This window comes from Pogona vitticeps, chromosome 2 (assembly GCF_051106095.1).
Source record: "Pogona vitticeps strain Pit_001003342236 chromosome 2, PviZW2.1, whole genome shotgun sequence".
Lineage (NCBI taxonomy): Eukaryota > Metazoa > Chordata > Lepidosauria > Squamata > Agamidae > Pogona > Pogona vitticeps.
In genome coordinates, this window is record NC_135784.1 from 287,245,773 (window position 1) to 287,267,335 (window position 21,563).

General features: G+C 41.7%; 1 protein-coding gene across 1 annotated transcript in view; it reads right to left on the reverse strand.

The window, feature by feature from the left end:
• The window catches only part of NDUFS4 (NADH:ubiquinone oxidoreductase subunit S4), a 64,085-nt gene that overhangs the window by 1,308 nt on the left and 41,214 nt on the right, over positions 1 to 21,563 (reverse strand). The window contains exons 3-4 of the mRNA XM_020783653.3: positions 5,723 to 5,895; positions 3,124 to 3,197 (exon numbers count right to left, since the gene is read on the reverse strand). Of these exons, the coding sequence (XP_020639312.2) occupies positions 3,124 to 3,197; positions 5,723 to 5,895 (247 nt within the window). The remainder of the gene's footprint in view (positions 1 to 3,123; positions 3,198 to 5,722; positions 5,896 to 21,563) is intronic.

Below are 21,563 nucleotides of genomic sequence, written 5' to 3' on the forward strand. Positions count from 1 at the left end.
AGCATTCTTGTTCAGATAAAGATATGGGCTCTGACAAGTATTTGGGGGAACACATGCATAATCTAAGCAGAAAGAGGAAGGTGCTCTACCCACTGGCCCCACCCTTGTATCCTAATACCTCCCAGTCTTGCACCTTCAGTTCTGCACCTTGGCATGCTGAACATTCACTTAAACATGAAGAGAATGCTCCATGCAGTAATACATCTTGGTTGGCTGGAATCCACAATTCCACGGAACATTCCAACTGTGATAAAGCAAAGGGTCTATTCAACATGACAAGACAAGGAATTGAGGTGTGGTAGGCAGGCAAATGCAGGGAAGTAGGGGGTGGGGCCTTTCTAGAGATCACATGTGTTCCAACAAAACAGTACATTTCTCATAAACAACAGTGTGATTACAATGTTCTTTTCCTAAGAACTAAAAAAGTATTTTTTAAAAAAAATACTTGAGGGAAAAGCCCTTCAACCCCCTACACATGCTGTTATATGAACTCACAAACACAACATTCCACATATAGGAGAGCTAAGGAATGAGGAGAACAGTCATGACAGGAAGTTCCACAAGCAGAGTAGCACATGTGGAAATACCCTGGAAATTTCCCTGGAAATACCCTGGGTTGGGGGCAGAAACTCTAGGATTCTATTGATGAAGTATGTCCTGTATTTTACCTAGCACAAATGTGGGTACAATTAACTAATTGTGGGTAAAAAGCAGCATCCAGAAATTGCATGGCAAAAATTGATAAATACATTTATCTAGAAAGTGTTCTCCAGATTAGCATTTCTAACATAGACCCCTCCCATCAGCTCCTGGCAACACAGACAGTTAGCACAGGCAATGAGGTCTGCAGTGCAAAACATCTGGAAGAACCAGGATGAGAGAGGCCAATGTGGATTCTTCTTGTTTTAGGCAATGTTTTGAAATGGAAGTTTTCCAAAACAAAGCCTTTTATCTCCTGAAAACAGTGAGCTCAAATGTCTAGTATCTGATCAGGTTGATGGATCTCTTCTGCTCGGTCCAATTTCACATGTCTAATGTGCTATGAACTGGGCTGGGAAAAAGGAGGAGTGACATAATAGTTTTACACATCAAAAAAAGCTGCTCTGTCATCAACACAGAGTCTCTCTGAAAGAGATTCTTTGGACTTGGATAATGACTATGCATCTGGACTTGGATAATGACTATGCATCAGGACAGCAAAGTCCAGTTCTCTAAACGCTGCTCAACTACGACTCCCAGCATTCTCACCATTGGTCATGTAGGGCTGATGGGAATTGCAGTCTAAAATAATCTAGGAGGGCATAATTTGTCTGTTCCTGCTCTACATGGCAAGAAGGTCATCATACCAGCCTTGGTCAGCCCTCCAAATTCCTTAACAGCACAGATGCCTTTCCAGTTACCCTAAGAAGTCCACAGGACAAAAGATGAGCAAAGATGCTCAGTGTATATATACAAGGTCAATCCTGAAATGCAGAAACTGGTGCTGGAAGTTCAAATAGGAGGAGACACGTTTTAAAAACACCTTCAGTATAATTCATTACTGCAAACAGTTTAAGGAAAGTTTATTCTGAAACAAAAATATACTAACCAGAAAGATATTAGACAGGCCTGGGCTCTACACACTAGCCTTCATTCCCCTAGAGACAACTTCAACTTTTGACTCTAAAGTTCATGAGTGAAAATGAGTTTAATGGCCCCATGCTTCCCAAGTGTTATAAACTAAGACATAAACTACCACATAATTTGGCATCACTGGATCTGCCTGGCAAACTCTGTGCTCAGGAGGCCAAGTCATGGAATTAGTGAGACTTGTAGTAGGCCAAGATAAAGGTGCCCTGGCACAGACATATGGGAAAACTCGTATCTCACCCACATTATACTGGGCTTTAAGCCAACACTCTTGGTTCCTCACTTCAGCAAGTACTAAGTTTCTTGTCAAATATTTGTAGGAAATGAGACAAAGAAAAGAGTCATTTTTTTAAAAATGTGCCAACAATTATGGAGCTGTGATAATAAGAACTTTTCCTCTGAATCCTCAGACTCAAAAGATGCTAAGGAAGAGGAACACATTCAAAATGCATTTACTTCAGTGAGAAAGACTGCAAGATCAATGCTTTTAGTCCTGCATATAAGGAGCCTGATGATTCAAACATTTTATTTGACACTACGGAAGGTATTTGAACACCTCCTCAGCAAGAGCATCAAAAATAGTGATTACAATGCTTACCACTCACAAGTGCTATCAGTGGCAAGCCTGTTTAGAAGTGGTTTCTCAATGCTTAAACAAATTTCTGGAAACTAATTTCCACTGTTTTCAGTGACATTTGTTTTTGAGCAAAATGTGTTCAGTATTAGAGTGCCAACTTCCCAACAGCAAAGATCTGTGCGTGCATATTAGTGGCGCAGTAACAGCAGCAAAATTCATAGGACTTGGGTCAGGCATTTTTGAAAGATTACTCTTTGACTCAGTAGGAAAATGTGTACATGAAGTAACAAACATTATACTTCATGATTTCTGCAAAATCAGCTGTTTCTTCACTTGTGGTGATAATGTTAAGCAACAAAACAAAGGTATCACTTGATATGTCCGCCCCTCTAGGAAGCCTAAATGTTTCCTGTAACAGCTCATACAGAATAACTAGGGTACTCCTCCTTCTGCAAAAGGAAGTAGGGAATGGCAGAAGGGAATGTGGTGAGGAGTCCAAGAATGGAGGCTATCACATGGAAGGAAAGAAATCAGAACAGTTTTTGTTATTAGCCAAATCGAGAAGTAAGCTGGAATCTCAATTTGGGCTGTTTGTACAAAACAGTATGATATTCGAATACTCATGTTCCAGCAGCACAGATGCACAAAGCTGCTAAGTGGCTAGTAGTTCTCGAAAATGACACAAGTCACCACCTAAAGTGGGCCTTGCTATCCACTTAACAGCCATACTTTTTCAGCATTAAAATAACAATTCTATGCCTCTATCCCTGCACTTTCTGATAAGGACAATGGATAAGGACAATAGATTCCTGATTTCTGACAATGGATTTCTGACAAGGACAATGGATTCCCCAATCCTACTAAGTGACAGATGTAAGAGTGTGCCAGCAAAGCTGGAAGGCTGATGTTGCACATACCATTTTTTTCAGCAAAGGCAATGGCTGCTTCTTTGGTAGAAAAGGACAAAACCATATTGGACAGGGGGTCCGCTCTGCAAGAGATTAGTTATGCAGTTATTTACTTATTTATTTAAAATTATATTGTCTTTCATTAGATCAGATTTCAGAGTGGTATTCAGGAAAACAGAGGTATAGAGAAGGTAACCAATGAAACAGACTAAAACTTGTAAAAATTAAATAACTCCTAAAATGCCTGGCTAGATAAAACCTGGCACAGAAATCTGACATGAATGTTAAAATAATTTTTCTGCACTATCCATAAATATTGGTGCATAAGCCTGAAGAAGTGGGATTTTATTCACAAAAGCTTGCTGTTTGTCTTTAGTGGTCTGAATAAGGTATTGCCTATTCTTGCACAGAGTAGACACATTCTGATGAGAAGCAGCAGCAGCTGATGAACCAACTGTAGCTGGTAAAAAAGCACCTGGCCAAAGAGGCCTCTTGGGAAGACCTACATCCAGAGCTTCCCCAATCTGTGTATCTGCTTTTCGGCAAAATGTAACCCTATCAAAAATAGACTGCAAATTCAACCCCCATCATCTCCATCCTATCAGAATTCATGGCCCTCATGTATTCCATCACTGAATCCAGGCACTAAATGAGTTCTGCAGCTCTGCAGTTTCATCTGTCTTGGGAGAAATAGTACCAAGTGTCATCTAAACAGTGATGGCACAATTCCCAATTCCCAGATAACCTCAAACAACAGAAGTATACAGATTGGGAGTCAGCACTCCTTGGTGGGTCTATAGGCCACTTTTGGGGGGCCAGAATCTGCCTCATTTTGCCATGTCTCCAAAACTGAGTGGAAAAAGCAAGCAAATGAACACTAAAACAAACAGGAAATGCTAGTTTTAATGGGGTTTTCCCAATTTGCTGTAAAATTTAACCAGTAATTTACAAAATGAACAAATGGAAAAATCCCATATTTGAAATAAACACTTTCTGCTTGCTTTATTATCTTTCAGTAGTTTGCTACCAATTTTCAGCAGAACAGCCTTCAGGGTTTGTTGGGGACAAAGAAACTGCATTAGGATATGTGTGGTCCATGAGAGTGATGGAGGAGCTGGAAAGCACAAGGGATAGGATGGAACCTTGCATTACTTCATGGTGTGCATGCCAAAGGATCCAATAGAAGTCCCACACTTTTTCAAAATACCAAGTTGGCTAAAACACAATCAACTTGAAATATATTTGAACGCAAATTTATGCCTCAAATATAAAATACTCGCATCCTTTTTCCTGTTGTACAAGTTTTTCTACTTGGGGCATAGTACCAGTTTTCTGCATGCCAGTTTTAGTTCTACAGTTCCCCAAGTAGCTTGGGCAGCAATCTGTTAGATGGTGTCAGAAAAAGAAAAGGAGACAACAATGTAAGATCATTTACATCTTCTACTTATTTTCTGACTTTCCATTTCTGAAGAGAAGGCTGAATCACAAAAAGGTCAAGAATTGTTACCTTTCAACTTTCCAATGCTTACTTTTTTCAAAATACCTCTTTCATGAATAACACTACAGTCACTAAAATAGAACTTTCAATACTACAAAAGCTAAGTATGATGAGTCCTCAGAATTTATCAGAGTACATATTCATTACTGAGCTTGTGAACTATATAAAAACTCATCCCAAGATCACAAAAAAGGAAACAAGATTGTTTTGCTAAGGATACTAGACAATGCTGCCTCACTGCTAAAACGTCCTTTTGATATGCAGTAGAAATGACCTTTACGGAATTGTTGGTATCTTCTTTAAATAGATGGTGAACTGACTTTATAACATTGGAAAATAAGGAAATATATGATATCCAAAGGCAGTTAGAGTTGGACAGTTTCTGGTATTGTATCTTTAACACATAATTTAACAAGTGAGCACAACACTATGGAGATGCTGCCGCATGGCATTGTGCTACAAGCATATCCTAACTATCATTTTGGAGGTCACTCAGTAATAAATTAGGTGGAGAAGGAAATCGAAGGTATTTTCCAGCCTCTTATAGTCTGCCTTGGGCGACAGTGATCTAAATATATTACTATACATATATTTAGGACAGCAGAATGAGCATTGACTTTACCAGCTTCCCTTTTTTACGTTGTCGCTGCTGCAACACACGTTTATTAAAACTGATGTTGAATCTTTTGTATAAGTGGAGAAAAATATCCATTAACATTTGTGATCATGACATCTCACGTTTAGTTAACACTTTGTCAGTGCTTTCCCCTGGAATATGTAAGCAATTATGCTAATAGCAATCATAAAGCCTATGGCATTTTACCAATCTCTTTTATAAGAACTGCTGGATAGCTCTGCGGTTTAGGTACCTGGCTGTGGAGCCAGAGATTGGGATTTCAATTCCCCACAGTGTCTCCTTGAGAGGGGCTGGACTTGTTAATCCACAGGGTCCCTTCCAGCTCTGCAGTTTTAAGATGATGATGGCACCAGATCGGCCAAAGGCTTTCACAGAGGCAAAAGAGGCAGAGATAGTAAAGGGGGATTTAAAAAGGCCAGAGAAAAAGATTCAACTATCTATACACTATATTATGCTACCTATTTTATACTTACGTAGATGCCCAGCCCATTAGAGGATTTTCCCAACGCTCCCTTGTGTCAAATTCCATTTTCCATTTTTTTGTGTTGTTAACACCGGCTTGCATGGCATTGCGGGCTGGAACAAAAATGTAAGCTTTTCTGGTTTTAATATGCTCTTCTGGTACTCCAGTTAAAGGTGTAATGTCCTATAAAAATAAGAAATGACAAGTATAACCTGTTTAGGAATGCATATATGATTTTACTCCTATGGCAAGAAGTAATTTTCATTGAGGGACATAAAATACACAATGCAGGTGCATCTACCATAGGGGCCTCTTGTAATATGGCCAGATCATCGAGTTTTCCCAAACGGTGGAATCGAAATATCCATGAACAACAGACAGAAAGGTGAGGCAAGACCAGTCAAAGGAAACCAGCTAAAAACAATGGAATTTATAGTTGATTATAGTTGATTTTAGTAGGTCTCTTCTAAGTGTGATTAAACCTCGATTTGATCACATATATTCAAAGTGTAGAAAAACACACCTGCATGTGTCCAAATGATTTTAGCTAGGAGAAGTGGATGTAAGATTTAGACTTCAAGGCCCGGGCAGCTTCTTCTGTGGCTCTCATGCTGAACACCTTCTTTTGGACCAACTATATTTTATACTTACATGGTAAACTGTGTACTGATGGCTATGGATGACGGTTTAGGTATTCTGAATAACTCTGAAGCAAGCAATTCAATAAACACTTGAAAACCTTGGGTTCATAAATAATTTGGCTGCCATTCTAAAGTTTATGAACATTTCCATGAAGGGGAAGAAAAGTAAACCCACATACAAGTCATGAGACAATCTGGCTGAAATCTAAAGATGTCTGTATGCACATTCAAGGGTTTCTACACATACACTAGTAGTATCCTTTTCCGACTAAAGATTCCTGTGTAGCATCAGAGATTGCTTCAAAGGGTCCTCAATTTTTAGAAGTGATTCTTGGGAACATGAAGATGGCAACAGCAGAAATGAGAATACCTAAACACTGCAAAGAGAGCTCTTCTGAATCCTGCCTACTGTTGGGTGAGCCAGATCAAGTTTTGTATATTGTCTGCCCTGTTGTCGCTACAAAGCAGGACTTCAGTAACAAAAATGCCTGTCACAATTTCTTTTAAAGTCCTGTTTTACCGAAAAGTTGTACATTTACCCAATAATATTATGTTTTTTATTTATACAGTTTAAGGGACCTGTAATGGGAGAACTGTTGTTGTCTGCGTGAATTCTTTGTAGGCTAAGTATTGGAGCTGATTCAAAGAGCAGTGATTGAAAGCAAGGACTTTGCATATAGGATCAAAGTGGCTGATTAAATGTAAGAAATGTGAAGGTGTCCTGTTTCTTGTGCTACCACACTCAGATCTCATTTTCTTATATTCTCTTACCAGGTTCTAGTGTGTGATCCTTCTGAACTGATCTTTGTTTTTACACTTGTGTAATAATTGTTATAGTCATCGCAGACCTTTAGGATTAGACAGAATGGGACGTCTCAGCAATTCCCTACACTTTGCATGCCAATTTAGTCCTTTAACATATGTTGACAAACATGTAGATTATCAAATTCAGTGGTGTCTCGCTAGACGATTCCCTCGTGGGACGAAAAACCCGCAAGATGATTGGTTTTTGCGATCACTATGGTGCCTCGCAAGATGTTTTTTTCTATGACTGTGCTTCACAAGACTTTTTTTTTGAGACTGATGCTTCGCAAAACTTTTTTTTAGACCGATGCTTTGCAAGACTTTTTTTTTTTTGAGACTGGTGCATAGGGAACCTCGCAAGACGATTTTTTTCACAAGATGACGATTTTCACAGAACGAATTAAAATCATCTTGCGAGGCACCACTGTACTTTCCTCTGAAGCCACCACATTAAACTAGCAGAAGTACCATATTTTTCCATGTATATGACCCCCCAATGTATAAAATACCCCCCTAATTTTGACCTTTGCCAGAGGTGGTGTAGCAGTTAATGGACAACTGCTCCTCCACCTCTATCTCCTGCTGCTGCCGCCTCCGCCACCGGATCACCTCCTCCATTGCAACTGCCAGGGCTCACCTCCAGCTCATGTCGCCGCTGCCTTGTCCCCTGCCTGAAGGGAGCGCTGGAGAAAGCAATGCGGTGGCAGCAGTCAATGGGCAGCAGCAAGAGGTGCCCGAATGTGCACGAGTGCTCCTTTGCCTTCATCTCTGCCTCCTGCTGCTGCCTCCACTACCGGAGGGGACAAGGCAGTGATGTGAACTCTGGAGGAGGCAATCGGGTGGCGGCATGAGCAGTCAATGGGCAGCAGCAAGAGGTGCCCAAGCGCACGCAAGTGCTCCTTGCCACCGTCAATGCCTCTGGAGGGGATAAGGCAGCGACATTAGCTGGAGGTGAGCCCCGGCAGTCACACTGGAGGAGGCAATGGGCAGTGGCAGCAGCAAGAGGTGCCCGAGTGCGCACAAGTGCTCCTTTGCCTCCTCCTCCTTCCGTGTATAGAACAACCCTCAATTTCCCCCTAATTATTTTAGGAAAAAGTGTCATTTTATACACAGAAAAATATGGTAACACAAAACTGCCACCTACATAGATTCTTGCGTGTTCACTGCCAACAGGAGAGCTTGGACTCTCTTCTGTTGCCTCTCTCCAGGAACAAAGGCAGGCCTGGTGCAGGTCCAAATTCAGGCAGACAGAACTAATCCAAACCAGTAATGACATGACTTAAATCTGAGGAGGCAAAATACCACACTGGGATTTTAAAAATAAGCCTCAAGCTACCAACTTCAGAGTCTTTTCTGTCACAGAATATTAAAGCTGTTCATAGTCTCAACATAACATCCTTAGGAGAGAAAAAAAAAGAGGGAGGCATGTCTTCCACTCCCCCCTCCCCTTTTTGTTTCACTTTATAAAATAAACTGAGAGAAATCAGTTCTCAACTGCCAAGTGTGAAATGTTTGTCTTGCATTTAGAACGAGGGGGGAGGGGAAGGGAAGCCACAGGAAATTACAACAACGCATAAAAGCTGAGCTCAGACTACTTAAAGCAAACTGTCAAAATATTTTAACAATTTAATCATAAATGTTGTCTTTGAGCCCAAGTAATGTTTATGCTGAATTCCAGTCTAGTCAAAATATGAAGACACACCAATTATTAGCACTAGTCAAAATGTTGCAATACACAAAATGACATTCTCTCGACAGATTGGCATTTGATTTGATTGCTAAAAAAAAGAGAAATATCTAAAAGGTGGTTTTATTGGGCAACTGGCTGTTATGCTTCACACAATGAGTTTCATCTGCATAAGCAAGCGAGAGAGAGAAGGCAGTGAAGCTCAGTTGTTCCAGCCTGTCTCTTTACAAAAATCATAGCAATATATCCACTTTCACACAAACATATCCTTGGAGTTATGTAAAGTAGAGTGGGAAGTTATGCCATAAATTTTGACTCCCACCCCCTGGCCAAAAAAAATCATGTAAAATATAAAAAGAAAAAAGGTGGAATAAAAATTGAGAATTCATTCTGATAGATTCAGAATAGGTGGATAGCTCAGTGGTTCAGGCAGCTTACCGAGGAGCCAGAGGTTGGGAGTTTGATTCCCCACTGCTTCCTTGACAGGGACTGGACTCAATGATCCAGAGGGTCCCTTCCAGCTATACAGTTCTAAGATGATGATGACAGAATGTATTTGTTATTATGTGCTGCCAAGCTGCTCATGGTGATCCTACCACGAGCAGCTCGGCAGCACAAAAGGGACAATTCTGTGCAGGTCTATAAAAGACCTGCACAGGTCTTTTAGATCAACAACTGTAGTTTCCTTCATTGACCTGATCCATCTCATGTCAGTTTTTTTCTCCTGTAACCACCTTCACCTTCTCCTACAATTGTCTTTTCCTGTTGAGTCTTGTCTTTTCATTATATTTCCAAAATACGATAGCCACATATAGCATTTGAAATGGAATTATACGTATCACCTCTATACATATGTATTCAGACCATATAATCCATGAGAAAGCATGGAAAATCACCAACATTTCTGTATTATGTTTTCACTTCTAAAAACTCCAGCTTTTGCACACAGTATTTATTCTTTCCAACTAATATTTCCAATAGTTTCCGTCACTGTAAGGTTACTGGTCCAATTTGCTGGATGGCCGCTGCACCATCACAGAGCAATTCTGACTCTTATGTAGTTGGGCTTACATGAGCAGTATAAAAGTTATGCAACAAGACTACCAGACACTGCCAAAACAATCCTGGAAATTGCCACAATTCATCAACCACACTGTTGCTCACTGACAGTGCTCCCCCAAGTATCTTGCACTGAAGGCACCAACTGTTACTAGATGATAGCTGAATGAACCCATCACACCACTCAATGTTGCATCCAGACAAATTTCAAAACACTGCAAGGACCACCATACCTCAGCTCCATTATTTTGCCAATAACAGCCACTCTTCTATCTACTTTGGGAACTTAGCCAGAAAAAAGAACATGGTTGTCACCTTCGCTAGTGTCTGTTGGAAACTTCGGAGCATTTGGAGGCTTGCTGGCAACAGAAGTCATGTTACTGCAGTGTAGCAACCTACCTTTTGTACCAAATTCAAGGTGTTAATGTTGACTTCCAAAACCTTTAACTGGTTGGGATTTCATTACTTGTTGGAGCGCCTCTCCCTGAGATTTCCCACCTGTACCACCTGCTGTGGGTGGCCACCCTGAGAGGGGCCTGGAAGTCTACAACAAGGAAACGGGCCTTCTCAGTGGCGGCCACCTCTTTGTGAAATGTGTCACCAATGGAGGTGTGCCAAGCCCTTTCCCTTCCCGTACTCTGAAAGAAAACAAAAGCACTGCTTTTTAGATAAGCTTTTTGGGATCTCCTCCCCTTATAATTGCTTATATTTACATTATATCTTGATTTTGTTTGTGTCCATCATCACCATGTGGGCTCTTTTGTAGAGCTGTTTTTAGATTAGAGTTGCATTTTTATGGTTTTGTTTCACATTTATAAACTGCCCAGAATAGTATGCTGCTAGATGGGTGGTATACAAAACCAACCAGCCAGCCAGTCAACCTTCTTTCATCATCTGCAGTGGAGTATGTGGTAAGAAAACCGATTTTTTTTTTTTTTTTTGTAGAGAACTGTCCCTGTCTTTTAAACACACATTTCTTTCCTAAAGAAGAGATTTGTAGAGCTGGAACGAGGCATGCTGTGTGATGTTCTGAAGTTATACTACAATCATGGTATCAGGCTGTGATCCCCCCTGCAATGATTACTTATATAAGATACCATGTTCTTACAGTTCTAGTAGCAGATGTGTAATTGAGTTACCTGGTGAGTGTTTGTGTTTGGAATCCTGAAGCCATAATAACAGTTTTCAGATCAGAAGATCCCCAACCACCTATTGTTGTTCTCCTTGAGCTATGGTGGACTTGAAAGTTTTAGAAAATACTTTGTGACTCCTATCCGCTTTGAGCGGCCTGTATGACGTGCTCTCACTGACTCATTCATATTAGTTATGAAGTCCTAAACAGCCTGGAATAGGAATAGCTCTTCCATAGGAACTTGATTTTGCATTCCCCACCTCCACTACAAAAACCCAGTAGTTGGATATCCAAGCCATGTGTGTTTCAGCTGGTGCCCAGAATTTCAAATATATAATTGTTTAGTCTATAAAATATATTGTCAGCACTTACCTTTGGTTTTTATCACCATCTGCTCCTTTATTTGATTGTAACCCATTTTGCATATTTGTTAGAAAAACAAACTATACACTAAGTATTTTTAAACAGTTACTAATTATGATTTATACCTCATTAAGTATAATTAGGAATTGCATACTATTATTGACTGCAAAGAAATTTTGCCAGATTCCATTGAATCTTGAAAAAATGGAAGTGTTACAATAGACACCCTTATTTGATGGTGGAACCAACTACTGGGAGCAAGATAAATCCAGTGGAGGGGCAGATATTTTGCTGGCACCAGCAGAACAAGGCTGCAACTGGTGTAGCATTCTGCTCCATCCGTGGTTATTTAGAAACAATTCTACGTCCCACACTGAGCATAATTCAAGGATAAAAGGTAAAGGTTTCCCTTGACATTTAGTCCAGTCGTGTCTGATTCTAGGGCGTGGTGCTCAACCCTGTCTCCAAGCCATAGACCCAGCAATTGTCCGAAGACAGTTTCTGTGGTCACGTGGCCAGCGTGACTAGACATGGAACACGTTACCTTCCCACCAAGGGGGTACCTATTTATCTACTTGCATTTACATGCTTTCGAACTGCTAGGTTGGCAGGAGCTGGGACAAGCGACGGGAGCTCACTCTCTCGTGTAGATTCGATCTTATGACTGCTGATTTTTCAACCCTGCAGCACAGAGGCTTCTGCGGTTTAACCCGCAGCACCACTACATCCCTCACAATTCAAGGATAGGGTCTCATTAATATTTAAATCCTTGTTATTTAACTTGTAAACAGTTGGGTTCCGTTTCCAAAATGTAAATAATGTGGGTGACTGTACAGGCACTTAGCCAGCTGTTTGACCTACTGCAGAGATAGGCTGGTTTGCTCCTGAAGATGGTGATCAGAAAACCTCTTTGCTGGAACAAACTGTCCTTCCTCCAGAGTGGTCCTATCCGCACCTTTCTGGCTCCTGTCAAGGGTTTCTACTCTTTTGATGTAGGTAGAATTGCTCTGGTTAGGTTCATTTCTAGTGTGTGCAGTTGCTGAAAACAAACCAAATGCAAGCCTTCTCTCAATTTGACAAGCATAGTGGCTAAAGAAGAGAACCACTTCAGGATACTGCTAAATTAAACACTTCTATGGTTCTATGGTGGCACCAAGAAAGTGAATCCCCCCCCCCAAAGTGTATCAGGGCAGAGTACATATGCTGCATCACTTTAAAAAAAAGCAATATGAAACCGATTCCCAGAAGCAGGAGACAGGAGGGTGGAATGAAGAGGATCTTTGTTTGTGAGAAAAGCTGCCCGAATATACAGTACTTCAAAAATAATTGTCACTTCCTTAGCCAAGGAAGCATTTAATTTGCCAATAACCTGAAATGGCTCTCTTCTTAAGCCATCTCACGACACTGGCAAATTGATAGTGGGCTAGTGTGGTCTAAATGGGGTCAACTGATGTCTGTATCTGATTTGGATGCAAGGATAGCACCAAATGTCATACCAAACCTCCAAGTGACCCAATTTCACCTGCTCCAACAAAGCCGTGTAGACAAACCCAATGTCTGTCGTACCAATTGCTACTTTCTCCCATTACTAATCTTTACAAATCTTCTCAACTTTTTTGCTTCCTAAATACTGTTTTTATGTTCTCCCCATACAGTCTACTTTATTTACCATATTTTTCCGTGTATAAGACTATACTTTTGTCTAAAATCTTTGGACTAAAATTGAGAGTCATCTTATACACGGAAGCAGGCTAAGGAGAGAACAAAAACAAGTGGAGGCGAAAGCAGAGATCAAAACAATCCTGCAGTGCTTCAATCACTTTCCCCTTAGACTTGCTAAGCCTCACTTAGATTTTTTTAAATTTTGGATTAGAAAAGTGGGGGGTCTTATACATGGGGGTGTCTTATACATGGAAAAGTACGGTATTTAAGTTTTCTTGCTCTTCAATTAAAAAAACAGAAAGGGGGGAGAAAGAAAAAAACTTCTAGAGCAGGGGTGTCCAAACTTTCACCTTCCCTGGGCCACATTAGAAGATGAAAATTTGGTTTGGGCTGCACATACATTTGGTTTGGGCCGCATGGGGGGGCAGGCCTAGACGTCCTCCGCAGCCCAGCTCCAAGCGCGCTTACCAGCAGCTGCAATCTCAGACAGCAGGGGCTGCCAGCTTCGACTCCGGCGGCTTTATGGGGCCGGGAGAGGGTCCACCTATTGACGGGGATGGCGCAATGCAGTGACGCAGCCCCCCCGTCCCCTCCCACTCCTTCCTTCCTTCCCTCTCTCCCCCTCTACTGTTGTGACATGCCCTGGCCACATTCCGGCCACAAGCGCCGGCAGTGTATCTTGAAACTTTGGAATTTCTTTAAAAATAAAAAAATTGCACTGGGCTGCATTACGAGCTGACCTGGGCCGCATGCGGCCCTCGGGCCGCATGTTGGACAAGCCTGTTCTAGAGCTATTTGCAAAAATCTATACACAGTCCCTGCCCTTAGGTTTGCACCATACAAAAATAGAAATGAGACACAAAAGGAAAGGATTGGGAAGGAGGAGGAAAAACAATGATGAAAGTGATTGATTTCACTTGTCCAGGTGGTCAGGAATATGCTCATCCAAGATCTGATTATACTAAGTTTTGCAGTGCACCTATTTGATTTTTTGATTGGCATGTTCATTCCTAGGCTCATCTTTTTTTCTCTCCCTTCTTTTGCTTTTTGTTCATCAGCTCAAGGTTAATCTGCTTCTTCAAGATAGTTCCTCAAAAGTCCTCCTGCTGATCACAACTGAGATCTGGATGATGGTCCACCAAACTCTTTAAGCTTCTCCTACCTTTCTCTCAAGGCATATGGTTTGTTTGTTTGTTTGTTTGTTTATACCCCACCTATCTGGTCATTGCGACCACTCTAGGCAGCTTACAACATCCCTTCTGCTAGCATTATCGAGTAGAAGCAACCACTAGACAGTGGATCGTAGTAGTTCTTTAAGCCTTGTCTCTAAACCTTTCATGGAAAGATAACTCCCCAGAAGCCCTTCTAGCACTTGTTCACACTGCCCATCTTCAGAAACACAGATGTGCTCACTACTGCTCCGTACGTGCTCTTTCCTTTTTTAAATGAAGGCAATTAAAACATCCAGTACAGTATTCACATGAAATCTAGCCTCATGCACCTGTTTGAGTCAACTCCTACACATTCCATTTATCCACTTTCTTTCATTACCACTGAGGAAAAGATGATTACCAGGGCTGCATATTCACTGTCTTCCATTGTTTGGTGCCTCTTATCCTTCCAAATTTATTTGGATGCAAGGTCAAATGTTCATTTTGTTTCTGCTGCAGTATCATTCTTCTGCTCCCAACTGTGTTTTGACCCTGCACATGGGATTCATTTCTGTATAGGTGAGAACTTTGTTTTGTTTCCTTTTTGTTAAGTTGCTCTTGTGTGTGGTCAAGACACTTCTGACTCAAGATAATTTTTAGTGTTTTCAAGCTATGTGAAATGTTCGATGGTTGGTTTCTATTGCCACACTCCAATGAGTTTGCACGGTGAAGTTTGCACAGTGTAATCCAACACTACACACTATACTTCCCTGGCTCTCATTTTTTTGTTAAGTACTTTGCAAAAATTGCCAGATTTCATCATAGATTTGATGGACAGCAGAGTGGATAAAAATCAATTATTTTTCAAACGTCAAATCGTTTTTTAATTTAAATTGTCAAAAATCTGATTTTTAAAATTTAAAATGTCATTCAACTTGCTTTAAATCAAATCCAACTTGATGGAAAGAACTTGAAGAAAACTGAATGCAGAAGAAAAGTGAAACTGACAGATTTGCCTATCAAAAATCCAGGCTTTGAATGCTCAGCTTTTAAATGTTTAGGGTTGAGTTTCTGGCGGAAATCCTGAACCACAGCTATAGCTGTATAACTGAAAGTTACATAAGCAGTAGGGGAAACTGTACCAAGGCAGAAGTGATATTCGTGAAGGAGTTCCACATATGTGTTGAGCATGAACCACATGAACCACACAATCAAACTGTCTGATGTGAACTGACTGGGCATAACACCCTATACCAGAGGGTTCCCAACCCCGGGTCCATGACCCGGCACCGGTCCATGGCCTAGTCAGGAGCAGGCTGCGGACACAGATCTCCTGCCCCCTGAGTGCCCCCTGCGTGCCCCCTGCAAGCAAGCCCCCTGCGCATGCGCACAAGCATGCCGCACATACCATGAGTGTGTCATACACCCGCACGAGTGCCATAACCCCGCGCACACGGACCCCGCCCCCCCAACTGGTCTGCGGTTGGGAAAAGATTGGGGACCACTGCGCAGTTCTGAAGGTATAACTTCATGTTATGCCAACTTCAACAACATTGCAGCTGTTATGTGTTCAATCATGTTTAGTTATGTATTCAGTAATATTTTCATCTAAATTAAGTTTGCCATCTTTTTTCTCAGACATTCCTCCTCATCAGACATATTACAAGAGAAATACCTGTACATGATCCCTTCCACACTTGGAATGCTTACACCGATTCTATTTGGTCAGGGCAGATGTTTTAACAATTTCATTTAGTTCACTTTCAAAATGGACTTACCTAAATCCACAAATTTCTTCATAATTTCATTTAAATTCATTTAAACTGAGTTTTTAAAAAAAAAAAATGGGGGGAAGCATTTTGGGCTTCTTAATCCATTTTGCACCTGTTCATATTCATGTCTAAAATTCTCCAACTGTGCATGCACAGTTCCAGCTTTCCCACTCATATCACTCCTTATGCGAGCTCATGTTGACTTTAATTGGAAGAATGCTCTCATTAGAATAAGTTAATTTTCAAGAACCTCTGAACCTATCACTGAAAAAAGCTGAAGGAAGAAGTGAAAACAAAGACCAAATATGAGACTGATTGATCCCATAAAGGAGGCTATGGTCTTGAGCAGAGATGGGGATATTCGTATTTGTACACAAATACGAATATCCCCATGCAGCTGGATTTAATGAGGGTCCAGCCCCTGGGTGTGGACTGTCCACTCACATATCCAGCTCCGGCCTCGCTCATCCTTCCAATCACATGGCGCTCTGGGAGTGATTTGGAAGGATGAACGAGACTGCTGCCGTCGGACGCATGAGTAGACAATCTGGCCCCAGGTTAAGTCCAGCCAGACCCTGGTTAAATCCAGCTGCGCGGGGATATTCATATGCAAATATGAATACCTTCATCTCTAGTTTTGAGTTTTCAGTTGAGTTGAGCAGAATGGTAAGACATTTTGGAGAGCACTCATTCATAAGCTGAGACTTGATGACAGCATATAACTACAACAACACATTGTTAGCTTAAGTCAGAAGATAAAATTACACATGACACACCACTAGTTCGATGATGGGTCAGCAGGAAGATTTTTTTTATTTAGCAAGACTGCTGGGGAGCTGGTCAGACTTTAAATATGAATCACTACTTCATGCCTTTCCCAGTGCTCCTTCAATAGATGAAAAGAGAACACACAGATTTGTGAAGTTCTGGAATGCAGCCACTGTGTTTTGTCCCTCAAATTTGCATAATACATTGTATTGCTGTGCTTGTTCTTCCAGACCTCCCCTACTGATTTAGAGGAACAGGAATAATCTTCTTCATACCAGAATTGCAGCTGCATCTGGAACATATGGAAGCATGTGCTCTAGAGAAAGATTAAACAATATTTACAGGAACAAGAGTATGAGGCATAGCAGAAACCAAAGAACCCTGCCCCTTTTGTGACTCAAGTAAGGAGAGAGTTCAATCCTTTCTCTACCTGGAAAGGAGTAGGCCATCAGTCTAATGGAAAAATAGGTCACAGGAAGACCTACTAGAAGCATCACATCAGAAAGTGGGTATCACTTGATACAAGAAATTAAACACAAAAAAAGAGAGTATAGTATGCCCTGAATGTGCAGCGAAAAGTCTCTTTTTGCCATTTCCCATCATATTAATCCATTTCTTATATGGCCACTGCGAAATACTGTCGTTTTCAAAAAGACTACACAGATATAATTGGATGCAACTAAACAACAAAAGCAACTGCAACAATTTTAGTAGTAGCATGACATTTATTGTCTAGGAGGTTCCTCCACCCCTTCAGAACATGAAGAAAAACAGTGCCTGTGCTTATAATTTAAAATAGCTACATGCTGCTGCTAGCTTGTGTATTTGTGATTCATTACAGACAAAGTTTCCATGCCTTCTGGGAATACAGCAATTGTTTATTGATATCTCTACACCCCTTCAACACACACACCCCTCCCACTCTCTCCCCCAGTTTAAAGCTGGCAATTGAACAGACAGTTGCTTAGGACAATGAGTTACTGGATTGTGAAGCCTGGGTTGTCCTGACACAGAATTGCTGTTTTTGCTTGCAATAGACATATAAGGTACTGCAGCATTACAGAGCTGCTGCCAAAGATATGGAATAAAAGCTTGGCATCTCTCACACACTTGACACCTAAAGAGCACAGAAGCTCTAAAATTCCTATTCCCTGTCGGCGCACTCTCAGTCTAGACAAACTGATTTCTCACACTTTGAAAATGCATTACAACACTCTATTGTGATCATTTCATCCACACAGCTCCAGCTCCTGACAGAAGAACCTGTCCTTTTACCGACATTTCAATGGGCTAAAGCTCCCGCTTCAAAACGCCATTTAAAACAATGTAACACATGAAAAGAACTAAGACCAACTCTCTCTACTGTGTCTCTTGTGCTTTGTTCTGTGTTCAAGTTCTCAGTAAAAAAATACCTGTGAACCAACTTTCTGAAACAAAGATGCTTGGTAAGGGTTGTCTGTTTTTATTTTCAAAATGGCCTTTCGTGTCTTAGTAATATTGGGTTTAATGATTTGGAGCATTTGGTGTTTGTTCACTTTTGACTGCAGGAAAGACAGCGCCTGTGAGATTTTTTCCTCCTGTTTATGTGTATGAAGTTTCACAGTGTTCAAAGATGTAGCTGTTAACAGGGTGGGCTGATTTTTTTCAGACATGAACCTCTACTAGAGCTCTGCTTGGCAAGCCACACAATTCTCACTATCATGCTCCTGAAATACAGTTGTGTAAGAAAGGAACTAAGGGAACAAAAATAGCACTGTTTAAAATTAAACAATATCCCATAATTGAGGTGTAAGAGAATTTTAGGAAAATTTGGGGAACTGGTGCCTAAAGTCCCAACTCTTTAGCTTTTACTCCTCCCCTGAAAAAAAAGAGGAAGCCAAATACTTTCATGAAATCCCTGACTCCAAAAAATCACGAAGAGAGTTTCGAGATAAGTGTTCCCCTTTGTTTCTGAGAGAGCAATCCTGTCACTTCAGTCATCTTGTTAGAGGAGAAGCTTCCAATGTAAGCTTTTAGAAAACAAGGCGGCTAGCTAGTAATCTGGGTATTAAAAACAGGAAGAAACAAAACAAAGACATACCACAACTCATTCACTCAGACATTTGACTATCAGCGTCTAGTGTTCCATGAATGAAGACTACACATACATTTCAGGTCTGCAATACAACATATCACACAAGTTGTCCAGAAGCTGCCCTAAGAGCAGACATCTACTGTTTAACATTATCCTCCGTTCTAAATAAAGGAAGCAGGGAACAAGCAATGGGAAGTTGATGTCAAAATGTAGAAAACCTCCCAGCAAGCTCCCAGTAACCACCCAAGATTCAGAGACTTGCTAGCTGCCCTCTTTTCAATACTAGAATTTCACACATTTCAATGACCATTATGACTTCAAAGAATCAAATTTTCATCATTGTCTATCATCTGCTGGTTGATTTGTATAAAAGAGTTCTTCTGCATGCACTCCAGACAAAAGGCTCCTTACTTCCATGGCTATATATCAAGTTTAAAAGTTCTGTTTGTGACAGTTGTGTCTGTAGAAAATTAGAGTCACACTGAAGGGCTGCAGCTGCTCCGCAGGAGCCTCCTTTTTGGCACCATTTAGCTTAAATAAAAACTGAATAATTAGCCTCTGCCTTTATTAAACCGCAAAAATGCTACTGGCCTTAGTAATTACTTCCGGTTGCCCAGTCTACTTAACCTCCACAGTTTATACTTTTATATGCTACAGAGATACTAGAGTGAGCCTATCACTGCTTTAAATAGATATGCTGCTATGCTTCATAATTTTGGCAAAAGACTGAACAGAAATATACTTAATGAAATGTTTTAAACGGAAGTATTACTAAATCAGATCTTGGTAGGAAACACAGTGGGTAGATTAAACAAAGTGAGATATCATAATGGCGTAATTGTAGTTTCTGCATTAATTTGTTACCCCTTAAAATGAAGAATAAGATTCAAGTGTAGGAAAACAGCAGAAATATTTTAAAATGAACACGTATTTAACTAGCAGCAACAGAAAGAAGGAGCAGAGAGGAGGCACACCCTGTAGAAATTCCTTATGACACCAAACACTGTCTTCCTGTAGTATAGATTTGCATATACTGTACTATATTAAGTTTGGATTGATTCACCCACACAAGAAACGTAAAGTTTTTCCTCCACTTTCTCTCACCTGACTATGTTCATATGAAAGCTTGGAAATTATTTCATTGGGTATTGGGGGATTTTTCCTCTTTCAGAAACTTTGACCTTCAGCTCCCAGAAGCCCCAGCTAGCATCCTAACTGTTAAGGGAGTGTGGCAGTTAAAAAACTGCAGGTCAAAACATTTCCTACCCCTCGCTCACTATGACAATACAATAACCCACTTGCTATACTTAACTCTAATCAGCTACTATAGGAATGGCATTTAGGCACAGAATTAATTTGAAAGAGCTGAAACGTACAATCAACATACATTAACCATGTTACCAAGCCTCACCTATCTTTGCCCAAAGCCTTGAATGAACAAATGAACATAAAAGTCATTTCTACCATTTTACTCCTTTTTCTACCTTTATCTAAAGGGCAGCCCAGCTCCTATTCCTGCGGCCAGGGAGCAGCTGGGCCAGGAGGGGCCCAATCTGGAGGGAGGCTCAGTTCAACACCTTGCCCACAGAGAGGAAGCGGGGCAGGGAGGCCCTCCAGGCAGGGGGCGTGGGCAAAAGGTACAAGTGCCACGCCAAGCCCTCCTACTCCTTCCTGGCCCTGATCGCCCTGGTCATCCAGGGCTTCCTGGAAAAGAGGCTCAGGCTGGCTGAAGTAAGTGCCGGGTCAGGGGAGGGTGGATTGGACCCCTTGGCCAGGCGGAGTGACTCTCCTCTCCCCCAGTACAAGCAAGATGAAGGGCTGCCTGCCACCCTTCCCCTCGCCAGGTGGTGCAGGGGCCCAGCCAGGGCTAGCGGCTACTATTCCTTGCAGGTGCAGACAGAGGGATGGAAGAATGGGGAGCCCCCTTTGATATGAAAAGGGAGGAGGGAGGGAGGGATTTCCCCCCACAAGGCCTGGGGAGTCCTCCACTGCACAGGCAGGAGGAATTAAAGCCTTTTTGCCCATTAAGGTTCCTCCACACACAGAGCGAGCCTGGGTGAAATTCAGGGTGAGTTTTGGGGAGCGGGTCTGGAGGGGTTGGCTGTCCAAAATGCTCTCCCATCATCCGGCTTGCTGCTGCTGCAAGGGGAGGCATGGCGGAGAGGCGGACTGCGGGAGAAGTTCCTGCCACCCAGATGCTTTTGGTCCTTAACTCTTACCCCGCACAGCCAGAAGGGAGGAAATAAAGGGGGTGGATGGGAGATCACGCCCCCTGTCTCCTTGGGAGGAGGCTCCCCGCCCTGGGGCTGATCCAGGCTTCCTCTGGAGAGGGGCCAGACCCAGCCTGGGTAGCCAAATCTTGCTGGGCTTTTTCAGGGGCTGGGCTCCCCCCTCACTAGGTAGCTACTGCCTGCCTTAAGCTGGGCAGCCCCCAGACAGTAAGGCGCTGCCTTGCCGTCGTCTGTTAATCTTACGGGGTGGGGTGGGGTGGGGTTTAGGGTGAAAACCAACAAGCAGATTGCAGTAATCATCAGAAAACTTCTGCCCTAAAATTGGGCATCTGGAATGTTCGGACAATGACCCCTCGTTTTTCCGATGACCTGCAGGAAATAGGTGATGCACGCAAGACAGCTGTCATCGACATGGAGCTGAGTAGTTTGCAGATGGACACTGTTGCCCTGCAAGAAACAAGATTGCCAGACTTGGGCTCTGTCAAAGAAAAAAAAAATCTCATTCTT